The sequence below is a fragment of the Triplophysa dalaica genome, chromosome 5 (genome assembly GCF_015846415.1).
Source record: "Triplophysa dalaica isolate WHDGS20190420 chromosome 5, ASM1584641v1, whole genome shotgun sequence".
NCBI classification, from domain to species: domain Eukaryota; kingdom Metazoa; phylum Chordata; class Actinopteri; order Cypriniformes; family Nemacheilidae; genus Triplophysa; species Triplophysa dalaica.
This window is the reverse complement of record NC_079546.1, coordinates 26,290,450-26,305,307: the sequence shown is the minus strand read 5'-3', so window position 1 is coordinate 26,305,307 and position 14,858 is coordinate 26,290,450. Positions and strand designations below refer to the sequence as shown.

The 14,858-nt window shown below is 45.0% G+C and overlaps 1 protein-coding gene and 1 long non-coding RNA gene across 2 annotated transcripts; both read left to right on the top strand.

The window, feature by feature from the left end:
- Positions 1-1,629: 1,629 nt before the first annotated feature.
- LOC130420835 (uncharacterized) lies at positions 1,630-3,410 on the top strand. The gene is made up of 4 exons (XR_008906708.1): positions 1,630-1,684; positions 2,528-2,697; positions 2,928-3,061; positions 3,203-3,410. It is a non-coding gene; the product is annotated as an uncharacterized LOC130420835 (long non-coding RNA).
- Positions 3,411-3,615: 205 nt separating this feature from the next.
- Positions 3,616-7,048, top strand: LOC130420462 (uncharacterized). Its single transcript, XM_056747747.1, is given in 1 exon segment — positions 3,616-7,048. A coding segment is annotated over 1 exon segment (3,306 nt). The 3' UTR covers positions 6,922-7,048.
- The last annotated feature ends 7,810 nt before the right edge of the window (positions 7,049-14,858 follow it).

Genomic DNA, 14,858 nt, shown 5'->3' with positions numbered 1-14,858 from the left:
TTATTTGAATGTAAACATGGTAGATATCTCACTGACCACCAACCAACACCATTGCTCAGAGGATCATTTCAATTTCTTTGACAAATGTACTTTATAAGTACATCTATGTTCAAGAGTAAATGTCAAGGGTCACGAGCCCAACTCAAGGAAACACTGATCACCATGATGGTGACTTTTGTCAGCTGCAAATGATCTTAAAACATAAAAGACGGACATTTTGAATATTTTGAAAGGAACGTTCTTATAACAAACTTTTGTAAGCTGGGTTGTATTTCAGGTTGTAGTTGATGTAATCCTCTGGGCAAATATTTTTTTATTTTACAAAACAGATGTTCATCACTAATAACTCAATCATCACTATAATAATAATGAAACTCAATACAAATTCTGTCAAACAGGAGCACAGAAAGGTGATGGTTTTGGGATAAATCTGGGTCAGTATTGAAATGAACTGTTGTTTATATTTGGTTCAGTTCTTCTTTATTTGTTTTTATGTTTGACATGTGGCATAGCTTTGGCATGCCTGTGGCCCAAATCTGGCAAACAGGAGCGGACCGCACAAGTGCCATCATTCCACGCCGTATGTGGGCCAGATGAGCAAAGTATGGGGAGTAAAGTGTGGGCCAGATGTGGGCCGAAAAAATTTGCTATCTGGGCTTTTTGAGTAACAGAGTTAATTACAGCGAGCTTTATTTGATCAGATTTTATACATATGTATTAAATGCTTTTAAAAGATGCCTATTGTCACGCCTGTATTAAACTGATAGTTCACCCCAAAATGAAACAACATCTGTCACCATTTACCCGCCTTCAAATTGTTCTAAACCTGTTTTGTTTTCCTTTTCCTGTTGATCACAAAAGAAGATATTCTGAAGAATGTGTAAAAGTAAAAAGTTGTGGGTCACCATTGACTATAGTAGTACTTTGTTTGGTAACACATATTCTTCAAAATTCCTTCATTGTGTTCAGGAGAACAAAAGTATGTTTTACAATTTTAATTGTGGAACTATTACCTTAAATATGCTAACAGACAGTCTGACGGTTTGTGTAACTGTGTTATTGTATTTGTGTAACGTAGCTGAATTGTTTGTTGACTTGTGTCTAATTCCAGCTCAAACTTGTTTTGATTTTGCATAATTGCTGAATAAAATGTCTGATAATGATCTCTGTCAGGGACTCAGATGCTCTGTTAGCCACGCCCCCAGCACCAGACTTCAGTTTGCCGCACTATTGATCAGGCGCACCTGTTCCTCATTCACTCATCACCTGAACTACATCACATGAACATGAAGAGAAGCAGAAATACTTGTTCAGACGTCTGAATGATCACATGACCATCTTTATATAGTAATATAATTAGTTTAATGATTGTTTTAGTGAGGTTTTTAGATGAAGATCATTTAAAATAATACTAATTGTAGCTTTAGATAATGAATTATTAGTTACATTTATATACACTGTAACGAATTGCTGTAAAAACTACAGCGTTATTTTACAGAAGCTGACTGTTTTTTAAAGAATACAGAATATTGCTGTAAAGTGCAATGCATTCTGGGGTCACGTGATGGATTAACTCATATGTACAGAATATTGCTGTAAATTTCAAATCTACAATGGCGGGACCGGGATGATCTTCAACGGTCGAGATTGGGGTAGTGCGCAAAATGAGTGATTCACACCTGTGGTAAGTGACTTATTAAGTATTTTTTTCCATATTTGTTAACTATCATACTGGTAACGTTATATAGAGGTATCTACATTCGCGTTTCATATTGGTAACATCGGATTCAACCTCCATCCGCGGGGACCGAAGGAGTCTTGCGCGGGGTTTCAGCAGCGCCGTCGCGGTAAGATTTCAAACATTCTCCGTCGCTATAGCACCTGAGGACAAAAGTTGTTCATGTTATTTAGAGTTTTTGTTCACACCAGGAGCGAAGGCGTATGTGACGAGCTACAGTTCATTGTATTAGTAAGTTGACGGTTGTTTATTTAATGTTGATCATCGCGCCCGCCATAGACACGGTAAAAGTTACATGCTTCGACTGTTGGGATTGAAGGGAATTTAGTATTGATAACCACACTCGGTCGTGATTATTTTCTGGTATAATTCAAATTTGCAAATAAAGTTATCCGTTAAATCGAGAGACCAAATTAAATCGAGTCACCAAAGCTTCCGGTAAGTCGATGTTTACGGAGGATAGCCCGGTAAAGTGATTAATGTACGTAACCAAAAAACGTTACCGACACCCTCATAGTAGCAGGACTGTCTCCCAGATATGACCGTTGAAGGGTGGGAGTGAGACGGCCCGTTACAAATACCAGTGACAATTTCTTGACCGTGACATCCCTAACGTTAATGGCTTACATTTCTGTATAAGGGTTTTAAGTGTAAGTTACTCTGAATAATTTGCTTAGAGTTTGTTTGTAGAGTCACTTATACTATAATGTAGTTTAAATGTAAAAAGCTTAAAGATAAAATTGTATAGTAACTATTAACTATTGTCACATGTGGTATTGTTTGTTTTAGGACACACTTTGCCATGCAGGCCACTGGATGCTGACTACTGAAGGTTAGGTTGTGTGTGATGGTGCTCAGCACAGCTTCATGTCTGGCCTTCCCACTCTGTTCATAGCATGTTACATATTCAATCTTGAGTACCAGGATGGGTCAGCGTGTATCTTGGAGTCCACTGAAAGGTATTAGTTGAACAACTTTCTTACCTGCATTTATAGATATGTTTATGTTATATACCTGTTAAGACCTTTAAAACAATATTTCTCAACGAGAGATGGATTTTTTTAGGGCAAATTATATAGAAGCCTCCCCTATTTAACACTAGCAAGCTGATGATTTAATTCATGTGTTTTAATATAATATATTTTGTACATTTAATATATAACATTTAGTTTTTCCTGACTCTTTGTAGATATTAATCCAGAGAGCGGAACAAGAAGAAGCGTCATTTAAAATGCCAGGATACAGAAGAAACAGGTTGCAGTGAACCCACATGTTGCCGCTCTTCTAAACACAATGATGAATTTTCAGTGTAATCGATGAAAAGTAAGAAGCACACACACACACACACAGATCTCATCATTGAATTACATCATTTTATTATTCTCTGACTGTAGATGTTGTCCTCTGTTTTTCTCTGACTATAAATTGAATATCTAACATTATTCTCTTGTTTCGTTTCCATAGTTCCAGCCACTTGTTGTGCTCTGATGGATCAAGAATGTGGACCGTTTTACAGACTCACTTGGGCCTTGTTTTGCAATGTTGTTTCATGATGGTAATGTTGGTTAACGTGTTGTTAAACATGAATGTTTAAAGAGCCATGTTGGATACTATGAAGTTGTAACTGAATAAAATTATTTCATGTACAACAACGTACACAATTCGTCTGTAATGTTTTTTTGTATCAATTAAGAAAAATTAAATGATGTTTAATTAACAAAGTTCGGGAGGAGCCGGAGCATATAACCAGCCAGCTGGTGTGTAATCAGCAATCACAACGTATACACAATCAGCCTAGCGAGCTAGCTAATAAATAGGGAAACCATCTTACCTGCTCGTTCTCCTAAGATTAAGCACCAACTCCTACGTTAGACGCTATGTCCGAGACCCCCGTCATTAACGACGCATCCACAGACCGCAATCCTTCAGCGCCAACGAGCGCGTCCCATTGTTCCAGCTCAGGGTCGGATTCGGTAGCTGATTCCCCGGCTTCATCACGTGGCCGCCAGCTTCGACGTTCCGCACCTCGCAAGGCCAAAATCAGAGGGGACACTCCATCACTTGTGCCAGAGAGACGTCCGCCGCCTTCACCGGCTTCTTCTTACACCTCCACGCACAACACGATCCCCGCCATCCATAAATGGACTGTCCAGGGCCTACGATTGGCTCTATCCAACGCGGACATCGAGTTCCATAGGCGGATGACCAAGGCGGAGCTTTACTGCCTCTACGCTTCTTCCCTGGCCGACACCGCCCCACCAAAGTCAGCTCCGCAAAGGAGCACTGACAAGCCGGGCACGGCTCGTGGTTCCCCCTATTCCCGGCCCGGGCAATCCACCAATGCGGCCCGTCGTGGCCGTCCGCCGGCAACCCGGCACAGCAGGCCCTCCGCGAGCGCAGGTACCGCCACGGATCTCCCGGACGCCTCAAACCGTCCGGTCGAAGTTTTCCAGCAACTAGTCCCTCTCGCAGTAGGCCAGCTCCAACCTCCAGCCAACACCACGCCAGCAGTAAACACTGCGGGCCGCCCAAGAAACGTCGGCTCACCAGCACTCGGAGCTCCAGTGCTATCCCACCCATTCCCTGCCCCTGGCTCTTGGCCCACGGCACCCCCATCGACCACTAGCGCGAGGCTGCCTCAGCTAGCGATGCAGGTGCCGGTCATCAGCCATTTCACCGCCCCCTTAGAAGCCGCCGCTAGCGCGAGCATGGCTCCGCTAGCCGCTCAGGCGGCTGCAATCCCCTCCCTTTTATCTCTCCCGCAGAGCAGATCAGGCTTCACATTGGCCACAGCGACAGCAATGCCAGTGCCAATCAACGCACCAGCGTTGGAACCGCCCCCCGTCCCAGGCAACATCAGGTCACAGATCTTGGCAGGTGCGGACACAGATCTTTATTTACTCCTCTCACCTTTATCACCTCCGTCAAACGAGCGACAGATCACTTACGGCGATCTGTCGCTCACGCTTAAAAATCAGTCACCCAACCACACCCGCACGCTTTCTTTCCCCGAATTCATCGTTGCTTTTTCCCGCTACACTGACGTGATCTGCACTGCGTTCCCTCATAGGAGACGCGAGCTGGGCGATTATCTCGCTATCGTGGCAGAGCTCGCTCTCTCCTATGGGGGCGCGCATTTTTACACGTATCACAGACTCTTCTCCGCCAAATGTGCAATTCGTATAGCTCAGTGGAACCAGTGCCCCTACTGGGGAGCATTGGACACTGAGCTGCATAACAGGGTTTTTCTGGGCGTCCGCAATATTACATGCGCGGTGTGTCGCTCAGTTGCGCATACCACATTAGATTGTCCCCTAGTCACTCCCTCTCTTCCCCCACGCTCAGCTTCGCCTCCCCAGTCTACCTGCTCTGTTCCGCGCCTGCCAACCCGCCCAGTTCACCAAACCCAAGGGCAACCTGGCAATTTGGAGGCTTGTAGGAATTTCAACGCCGGAAGATGCGTCAGGCAGCGTTGTCGCTTCCTGCATGTGTGCTCATTTTGTAGCGGAGCACACGCACGAATCGTGTGCCCATTGTCTCAAACGCAGAATAAAAAACTAAAAAATTACCTTTCGACTCCCGTGAACATTTCTTGTTTGTCTTCAGAATTGTCCTTGCACCCCGACTTTCAATTCACTGACTATCTTCTGACCGGTCTCTCGAACGGTTTCAACCCCGGCGTCGTCAGTCTTCCGTCACACAGCTTAATATGCCCCAACCTCCAGTCTGCGCTCGCCGAACCAGAGTCAGTCGATTTCCTCATTAAAAAGGAGATCGACGCTAATTTCATTATTGGCCCCTTCGACGCTCCCCCTTTTCCTGTATTTCGGATCAGCCCCATTGGCATAGCGACTCGTAAATTCTCTGGAAAAAAGCGCCTCATTTTCGATCTCTCGTCACCACACGGCTCTACCTTCCCTAGCATTAATAGCCTCATTCCGATCGAGGAATTTTCCCTGCACTATCATAACATCGATCAAGCCATCACTTTAATAAAACATGCCGGTCGTGGCGCTTGGCTAGCAAAAGTCGACATCACATCAGCATTTAAAGTCATGCCAATCCACCCAGACTTCTGGCACCTTTTCGGCATTCGATGGCGCAATAAATTTTACTTTTCTGTCCGTCTCACCTTTGGCTGCAGAAGCAGCCCAAAAATTTTCGACATGTTGTCGGAGGCAATTTGCTGGATTCTCTCTAACAATTATGCAATTCCCTACCTTATCCACCTACTGGATGACTTTTTAATCATCTCGTCTCCCGACTCGTTTCCGGCTGCACATCTAGCAAAAGTCCAACAGGTTTTCAAAAATCTCGGCGTTCCCCTCGCCCCAGACAAAACTTCAGGTCCCAGCACGTCCATCGAATTTCTCGGAATTAAATTAGACTCGCTTAAATTCCAGGCTTCTCTGCCGAAAGAGAAAATCGATTGAACGATCTTGATCGCGTCCTCCCTATTATCAAATCCCCGCTGCTCAAAACGCGAGCTTCTGTCTGTTCTCGGCCATCTAAATTTCGCGATGAGAATAATCCCGCAAGGTCGCCCGTTCGTTTCACACCTCCTCTCTCTCGCGTCATCCGCACACGCTTTAGAGGACTCGTTATCCATATCCAGCTCCTGCCTCGACGAGCTGAGCCTATGGATAAAATTCCTCAGACAATGGAACGGCTTGTCATTTTTCTACAGTGACATGGCCTCTTCCCCCGTCGATATTCGCCTATTCACAGACGCCGCCCCTTCCGTCGGTTTCGGAGGCTTTTACCAAGGCCGTTGGTTCGCGTCCACCTGGCCCCCCCAGGTTTTAGAGATCCCTTATGCTTTAGCATCCTCAGCTCTCTTTGAGCTATATCCACTGGTCGTCGCAGCATCCCTATGGGGAAAAGAGTGGTCAGCTTCCAGCATAATCGTGCACTGTGACAACGAGGCAACTGTTCATTGTATTAACAAAGGCCGCTCCCACTCCCCCGCCATAATGCCGTTCCTCAGACGCCTCATCTGGATCTCAGCCTGTGACCAATTCATTCTAACTGCCAAACACATTCCCGGATCAAAAAATCAGATTGCTGACGCCCTTTCTCGTTTTGCCTTCCAGAAGTTCAGGCTGCTGGCACCCGAAGCAGATCCTTTGCCAACACCGGTACCTCCCTATTCGGAGCTGATATTCCAGTTAACCACCCCCTAAAAACCCTCATCGATGCCTCTCTAAACTCCATCATCCAAGCCGTCTCCCTCAGGACCCTCCAATCTTATCTAACTGCATGGAAAAGCTTCAAGTCCTTTCACCTGGCATTCAACATTCCCTTTCCCGATTTTTCTGTCATCACCATCACCTCCTTCATCTCCTTCCTAAACTCTTCAAAAAACCTCCAGGCCAGCTCAATTAAAGGCTACATGAGTGGAGTCCAGTTCTTCCACAAACTCATATTCAATTCTCCTTCCGCAGCCATAGCCAGCTCCCAAACATCTATGCTTATCAAGGGCATTCAACGTACCCAGCCTGCTCGCCAGGATGCAAGGCAACCCATAACCCTGGATATATTGACCAGATGCATTTCCACCCTTCGTAAAGGATACCACTCCAAACACGTCGATCGCACACTCGACACCATGTTTATACTAGCATTCTTTGGATTTCTAAGATGTTCAGAAATTTCCACAACACCCATTTTCAACCCCCTAACCCATCCAACGGTATCCGACCTGTCAGTAGTCGATTCAGAGACTATGTCATTTTCCATTAAACAGAGCAAGACGGACCAAACCAGGAGAGGACATTTCATTTACATATTCAATCTCCACTCACCAATTCAACCTTATCAGACCCTCCTAGCCTACCTCCACTTCAGGAAATCCCAGACCACAACCACATCGGATCCTCTATTCGTCGACGAGTCTAACCGCCCAGCTACACGCTTTTGGTTCCAAAAGCACCTCAAAGCTGTCCTGCTCCTATCCGGTATCCCTGCAGACCACTTTTCCGGCCACTCCTTCCGCATAGGCGCAGCAACCACAGCAGCCCAAAAAGGCCTCTCGCACTCTCAAATCCAAGCACTAGGGCGCTGGACATCGGAAGCTTTTAAGAGCTACATCAGGTCCGATCGCTCTATCATCAGGGAAGCTCATCGAACCCTCATTTCCAAGATCATCTAGAGAATTCATACTTCACACGCATGAGTTCGAACATCCTCCATGCCAGCCGAAATCTCACTTACAGGAGATCTCACCGCCGATTCAGCCGGCTCAGGGGCCAGTGCTCAAGTCTCAGGCTCTGCAGCAGCAGTTTTAACAGCAGGAGTCAACATCGCAGCAGCGACTACCCTGGCAGAGACCAACACTACGTTTCAAGCAAAGAAGCCAGCGTTGCCACAGCAACAGCCTCAGCCAAGGCCAGCTTTCCCATTTCAAGCATGGAGCCAAGTGCGGCAACTAAGAATCATCCACAGAAGCCTATGCTTCCGTCACAAGGGCTGAAGCCAGCGTCGCAGCAGTGACCACCTCCACAGAGGTCAGTAGTTCCATCACAGTGCCAAAGCCAGCGTCGCAGCAGCGATCGCCTCCGCAGAGGCCTGTGCTTCCATCTAAGGCACAGAAGCCAGCATCACCGCAGTGACCGCCTCCGCAGAGGCCAGAGCTTCCATCTAATGCGCAGAAGCCAGCGTCGCCGCTGCGATCGCCTCCGCAGAGGCCAGTGCTTCCATCTAATGCGCAGAAGCCAGCGTCGCCGCAGCGATCGCCTCCGCAGAGGCCAGAGCTTCCATCCAATGCGCAGAAGCCAGCGTCGCCGCTGCGATCGCCTCCGCAGAGGCCAGAGCTTCCATCCAATGCGCAGAAGCCAGCGTCGCCGCTGCGATCGCCTCCGCAGAGGCCAGTGCTTCCATCTAATGCGCAGAAGCCAGCGTCGCCGCTGCGATCGCCTCCGCAGAGGCCAGTGCTTCCATCTAATGCGCAGAAGCCAGCGTCGCCGCAGCGATCGCCTCCGCAGAGGCCAGAGCTTCCATCCAATGCGCAGAAGCCAGCGTCGCCGCTGCGATCGCCTCCGCAGAGGCCAGTGCTTCCATCTAATGCGCAGAAGCCAGCGTCGCCGCTGCGATCGCCTCCGCAGAGGCCAGTGCTTCCATCTAATGCGCAGAAGCCAGCGTCGCCGCAGCGATCGCCTCCGCAGAGGCCAGAGCTTCCATCCAATGTGCAGAAGCCAGCGTCGCCGCTGCGATCGCCTCCGCAGAGGCCAGTGCTTCCATCTTATGTGCAGAAGCCAGCGTCGCCGCAGCGATCGCCTCCGCAGAGGCCAGTGCTTCCATCTAATGCGCAGAAGCCAGCGTCGCCGCAGCGATCGCCTCCGCAGAGGCCAGTGCTTCCATCTTATGTGCAGAAGCCAGCGTCGCCACAGCGATCGCCTCCGCAGAGGCCAGTGCTTCCATTTTAAGTGCAGAAGCCAGCGTCGCCGCAGCGATCGCCTCCGCAGAGGCCAGTGCTTCCATCTTATGTGCAGAAGCCAGCGTCGCCGCAGCGATCGCCTCCGCAGAGGCCAGTGCTTCCATCGAAGACGTCAAAGCCATCGTCACCACAGCGATCGTCCCTCAGAGGCCAGAGCTTCCATCTGAGGCATCGAAGCCGGCGTCGCCGCAGCATTCGCCTCCGCAGAGGCCAGTGCTTCTGCCTCGCCTTCGGCCATCTACAACTTTCCACGAAGCAAGCATCACAGCAGCAATCACCACAGCAGGAGCCTCCATCAGGCGCTCTGCTACAGCCGGCCCCCGCCTTCAGTTGCCTCTTTCCAGTATCAGTCTTAACAACAGGGGCATGAAGCAATGAAGCAGCGTTCATTTGGATAGTTCCCGAAAACCCTAATATTACAATCTCTCCAAGCACTACTGCCAGCACCTCCTAAATTCATACTTCTCATCACTGCATTGGGCACCCACCTTCTTTTATCTTCTCAGTCTGAACCATCCTCGGGGGAACCCCTACCCCTTTCTCGTCCCATAACGAACAACATCTCCCAAGGAGCCCTCATCCTCTCGTCTCTACCTTAACACAGGCCACGCCTCCGCAGCGCTTGGCATCATGTTGGGGGGTATACGTACTCCGGCGGCTGTCCCACTTTCTCGCTTTATGGGGGTGTGCTCTGGGCTCAGACCGGTTCCGAGCTCGGCGCACTCACCCGTACTAAGGTAGAGTGTTTCGGGCTCGGATAGATCTGGCGAGCTCGGAGCCTGCTTCCCGGACAGCACGCCAAATACGCATAACCAAGCTTTATCATTATCCCTATCTATATCACTGTTATCTGTGTAGGTGAACTCGTGAAATGATGTTTAATTAACAAAGTTCGGGAGGAGCCGGAGCATATAACCAGCCAGCTGGTGTGTAATCAGCAATCACAACGTATACACAATCAGCCTAGCGAGCTAGCTAATAAATAGGGAAACCATCTTACCTGCTCGTTCTCCTAAGATTAAGCACCCCTCCCCCACCCCGGCTCCTCTGCCAAGCTCATTATCCTGCAGGAACCCGGGGGGTGTGCTCTGGGCTCAGACCGGTTCCGAGCTCGGCGCACTCACCCGTACTAAGGTAGAGTGTTTCGGGCTCGGATAGATCTGGCGAGATCGGAGCCTGCTTCCCGGACAGCACGCCAAATACGCATAACCAAGCTTTATCATTATCCCTATCTATATCACTGTTATCTGTGTAGGTGAACTCGTGAAACACTGTATATCCAGTATGCAAAACGTACTGGATATACAGTGATTTAGGTATTTCTTCTAAATAAAGTTAATTAAAATCAAGCAATTTGCTGTAAAAAATACAGAATTATACTGTTGATATTCAAAATTACAGTTTTTCCTGTATTCTGCAATTACAGTAAATGGCTGTAAATTAAACTACAGTACTGTGGCTGTACAATTTACAGTAACTGGCTGGCAACCCTGCTGCCAGTAGTTTACTGTAAATTTTACAGGATTTTTTTTACAGTGTAACGCTTTTCTGGGGACTCAAAGCGCTTCATATGGAAGGGGGGAATCTGCTCAACCACCACCAATGTACAGCATCCATCTAGATGATGCGACGACAGCCATATTGCACCAGAACGCCCACCACACACCAGCTTATTGGTGGAGAACAGACAGAGTTATAAAGCCATTAAGTACATATGAGCAACACAGAGCTATTTATAGCTGCATCTTTTATTCAGTTAGTCTGTGATGTCCTATAATGTAGCAGTAACAATGGAAATCCAAGTATTTACTTCATAGCCCAAACATTGGAAAAGGTATTTTATATTTAAAAGCTAATGGGATTAAATATTGCAGTTTAAATGGGTTGTGATATTATTGTCCTTCATGTTCGAGTTCAAGCTTCATTGTCATTCCGCTACATGTGGGGACATACAGTGGAACGAAATGTCATGCCTCACAGGACCATGGTGCTACATATATACAGGCATACATAACTATCCTACTGATAGTTTGACAATAAATATACTATGTGTACACTTTTTCTAAATGCTGTTTCATTAACTCAGATAATTGTTAACTCTTTAGATCCTTATGGTATGAATAAAGAACTAGACTTTACATATTTCTTATAATCAATTTAATTTTGTAAATAATTTATAGTTTAAGTGGTTTAAAATGTTAATGTTTGAAAAATAAAACATTGACAAATTTGACAAGACAGAGAATATATCCATTAAAGTCAGTATTTTGTTTTGCTTTTAGCACATAAACATTCTCGTTGCTTCAAAAAATTTAACTGAACCACTATGAGCTGATGAACCAATTTAATGATGTCTTTAGTACTTTTCAGGACCTTGACAAAAACTGACACCATGATGTCTATGAGGAGGCCTAGAAATCAGGAAGTTCTCTAAACATGTTAAATGTCATGTGGGTTAGTATAAATTTAAACAATGTTGACTTTTGGGTGAACTTCCCCTTTAAAAAAGCTTCAGAGTGGCATTTGTGTTGAGTTCTTTAACGGACCACCTGAAAACAACACAAAGCTGTCCAACTGTATAAAACGCTGTTGTATTCATATCAGTGACAATGAGAATTCCTCACAATTAACAAAATGCTGGATTCTTAAAAGTATGCAAGGTTAACAACATTAAACTTTTTGAAACTTTCTGAAGTCGGTAATTGCAACAACATTTCTATACTCATATACAATTTGCCGTGCGAAACGAAACGTCATTGCATACCTGTCAGTCATACGGTCTCTTGTGCAGTCCCCGGCCAGAAAAGCGGACAAAGTTCCCAGATCTTCAGTAAAAAGGTCCGGCCACATGAAAACACATTTGATCTCAAACACGTCCCGATCAATTTCCTGCCCTCACGAGAAAGGCAAGCCTGGGCCACACCTGAGACACCGCTGCTGCTAGACCCCGACTGCTTTTACACTCAGTCAAGACCCATACCCAACTTTCCCAGCGCCATGCTGGCCCACACCGCCACAAGCCGCCTCAGCAGCGTGAGCATGACTCCGCTGCTGACAGAGACCTATCTTTAGCTCTTCCTCTTTTTCCTCTGCCACGTCTATGGCTCGCTGCCCCTCCGTCAAACTCTAGCGTGAGGTTGCCTCTTTTTCAGATTTTATTTGAAAAATCACAACTGAATCCACCCTTCTGATGGGCTCGGGATAATCCTGTTTTTTTTATCAAATAGATCCCAAACCGAGTTCAACATTTTGAAAAACCCAAAGGGCAGGTTTGATCCAGATCAAATATAAGATTGGATTACATGATCTGATTTTAGTACAGAATGCCTCTTTTTCTTTTGAAAAACCCATTTCCAAGATTTGATCCAATCCGTGATCTGAAATCCCACTGGATTACTTTTGAAAAACTGGGCCCAGGACAACAATATCACACGTTCAGAAGACATCATAAACAAACATTGTAAAAACTTTCACTTTGGCTCCACAGGGGACATCTTTTCAACCTCATCAACGACGTAGAAAAGACGTCGATTGGACTTGCTTTTTTTTGCAGGGTTGACTATCATGAGCCCGAACAGGCCCTGGGCTTCAAGGTTGTGCCATTCAGTTTGGTACAGGGAACCCCTTAACAATGGAAATAAATGTATATCTATGTGTAATAAATGGGTTCAACAAATCATGCCAACATATGTTTTTATGTTAATGTATTCAATTAAATGACAGCACATTTAAATTGCATTTTCTGAATGATTTACTTTAAGTGTCAAAGGGGCATTTTATGGTGAGAAATCATTTTTTATTTATGTGATGCATTAATTACATGTATGCATCACGTATTTTAAGCACAGAAAAAATGTGGGAGGGGGGCCCTTGGAGGTAACTGGCCCCCTGGAGGTAACTGGCCCCCGGGTTCCTTTGAAGTCATACTCCGTACCTGTTTGTAACAAGGGATTCACAATTCTGCCTGAACAGCATAAGCGCACATGTGAATGTGTTAAAACAAATCCACCTAATTATTATTTTTCATTGCTGTAACTTCATAATTAAAGCATAAGTGAATCATTTTGCTTGATTATGAATAACTGACATATTTCACTGTAATAATTGTCATGTTACTGGAAAAACAAACACTCTGTCTTTTTTTGGTCATTTGGGTTCGGTAGCGTAGTAGGTCGGACTACACTGCTGCAGTGGAGATAATGATGTAATCCGTGACAGAGTTAGTGTGTTCATTAATATCTGTGTCTGCTGCATCATGGGTAACCTGTCGATCTCTGGTTTGGAAGAAGTGTGAAGATGACCTCACTGTTCAGCTTTTGTGTGTGTGCAGACAAAAAAAAATGAATTCATTGCTACCAAGGTGTGGAAATAACCAGGTCAGGCGAAGTCTGTTTGTTGGTTAATTTAGCAACTCTACTAAATAAAAACCTTGGATTGTTTTTGTTATTTTCTATGAGGTTTTGGAGTTGCTCATCCTTTGCTGCTTTAGGTGCCTTTTATAACAGTTTCTACACAATTTTAAAGATCTCTAATTGGGTTTGTTTCCATTTGCCCTCCAGTTTACGTCTTTCTATTTTGAGGGCGTAAGTAGTGGTACTGTACCATGGTCCTATGATTCCCTCATCAATCTTATTTACATTTTTTTTCAATTGCTAACATCCATTTGACCAATCTATAGTCACATTTTTAAAACTCTAAACACAATTAACACAACATCGGTCTGTTGTGGCCATACCATTAACAAAATTAATGTTGTTTTCACACAAAATCCAATCAATTAACATGTTTCTAGAATGCCTACATTTTCTTTACATATAAGCATACCCAATACCAAAATCATGGATCTTTATTGTGTTTTTTACAAATGCTTAAACGCAGCATGCCAGAAATGAAGACCTATTGTTCCAAGCCATAGATACAGTATAAAATCTCTACTTCTGCAACAATATCAGCTCCAAAGTATTGAAACAAATATTTTAAAAATATATTCATACAGCTTATAAGCATTTTTAGGGTATACTGATAATTTACTGATAATTAGAATAAGCAATAGCTGATTGCAATCTCAATCAGAGACATAGCCAGGTGTTGAAGACTTTCCATCACATGGACATACACAAAAAAAAGACAGTCTTTTGTTCTACTTTTGCACACTTTACTGTAAATCAAAGGCCATGTATGTTTGTCCTTGTTTCGTTTTGATCACTGACAGCAATTTCATATTGCTAATAAAGTCTTCACTGTGCAATTCTGTCGCTTACTGTTTTTTTCCCAGTTGTACATTCTATAAAGTATTGATGACTCCTTCACATTTAGATATTATGTTGTACACATCTAATGCACCATGAATTCTCTCTCTCTCTCACACTCACACACACACACAAACACACACGCACACACACACACACGCACACAGCTGAATGAATGAAAACAAAAAAAATCTCACTGTATGTTCTATACAGAAAGAACTGAAACATGAAGTAATGCAGTTTTTGTAATGCCACCAACTGTTAGTATTTTGACAGTCATTGCGGTATGATTGACTATGTGTTCATGTTGGATAGAAAACGAGTGCTAAAGTTTTGACCGAAAGATTCGATTTTGAAACGGGTTTGCAGTGTTTTGATAGAGTAAGTGTATATTGAAAAAGTTTTTAAGGGTTTTGAAATGTAGAGTTTGTATTTA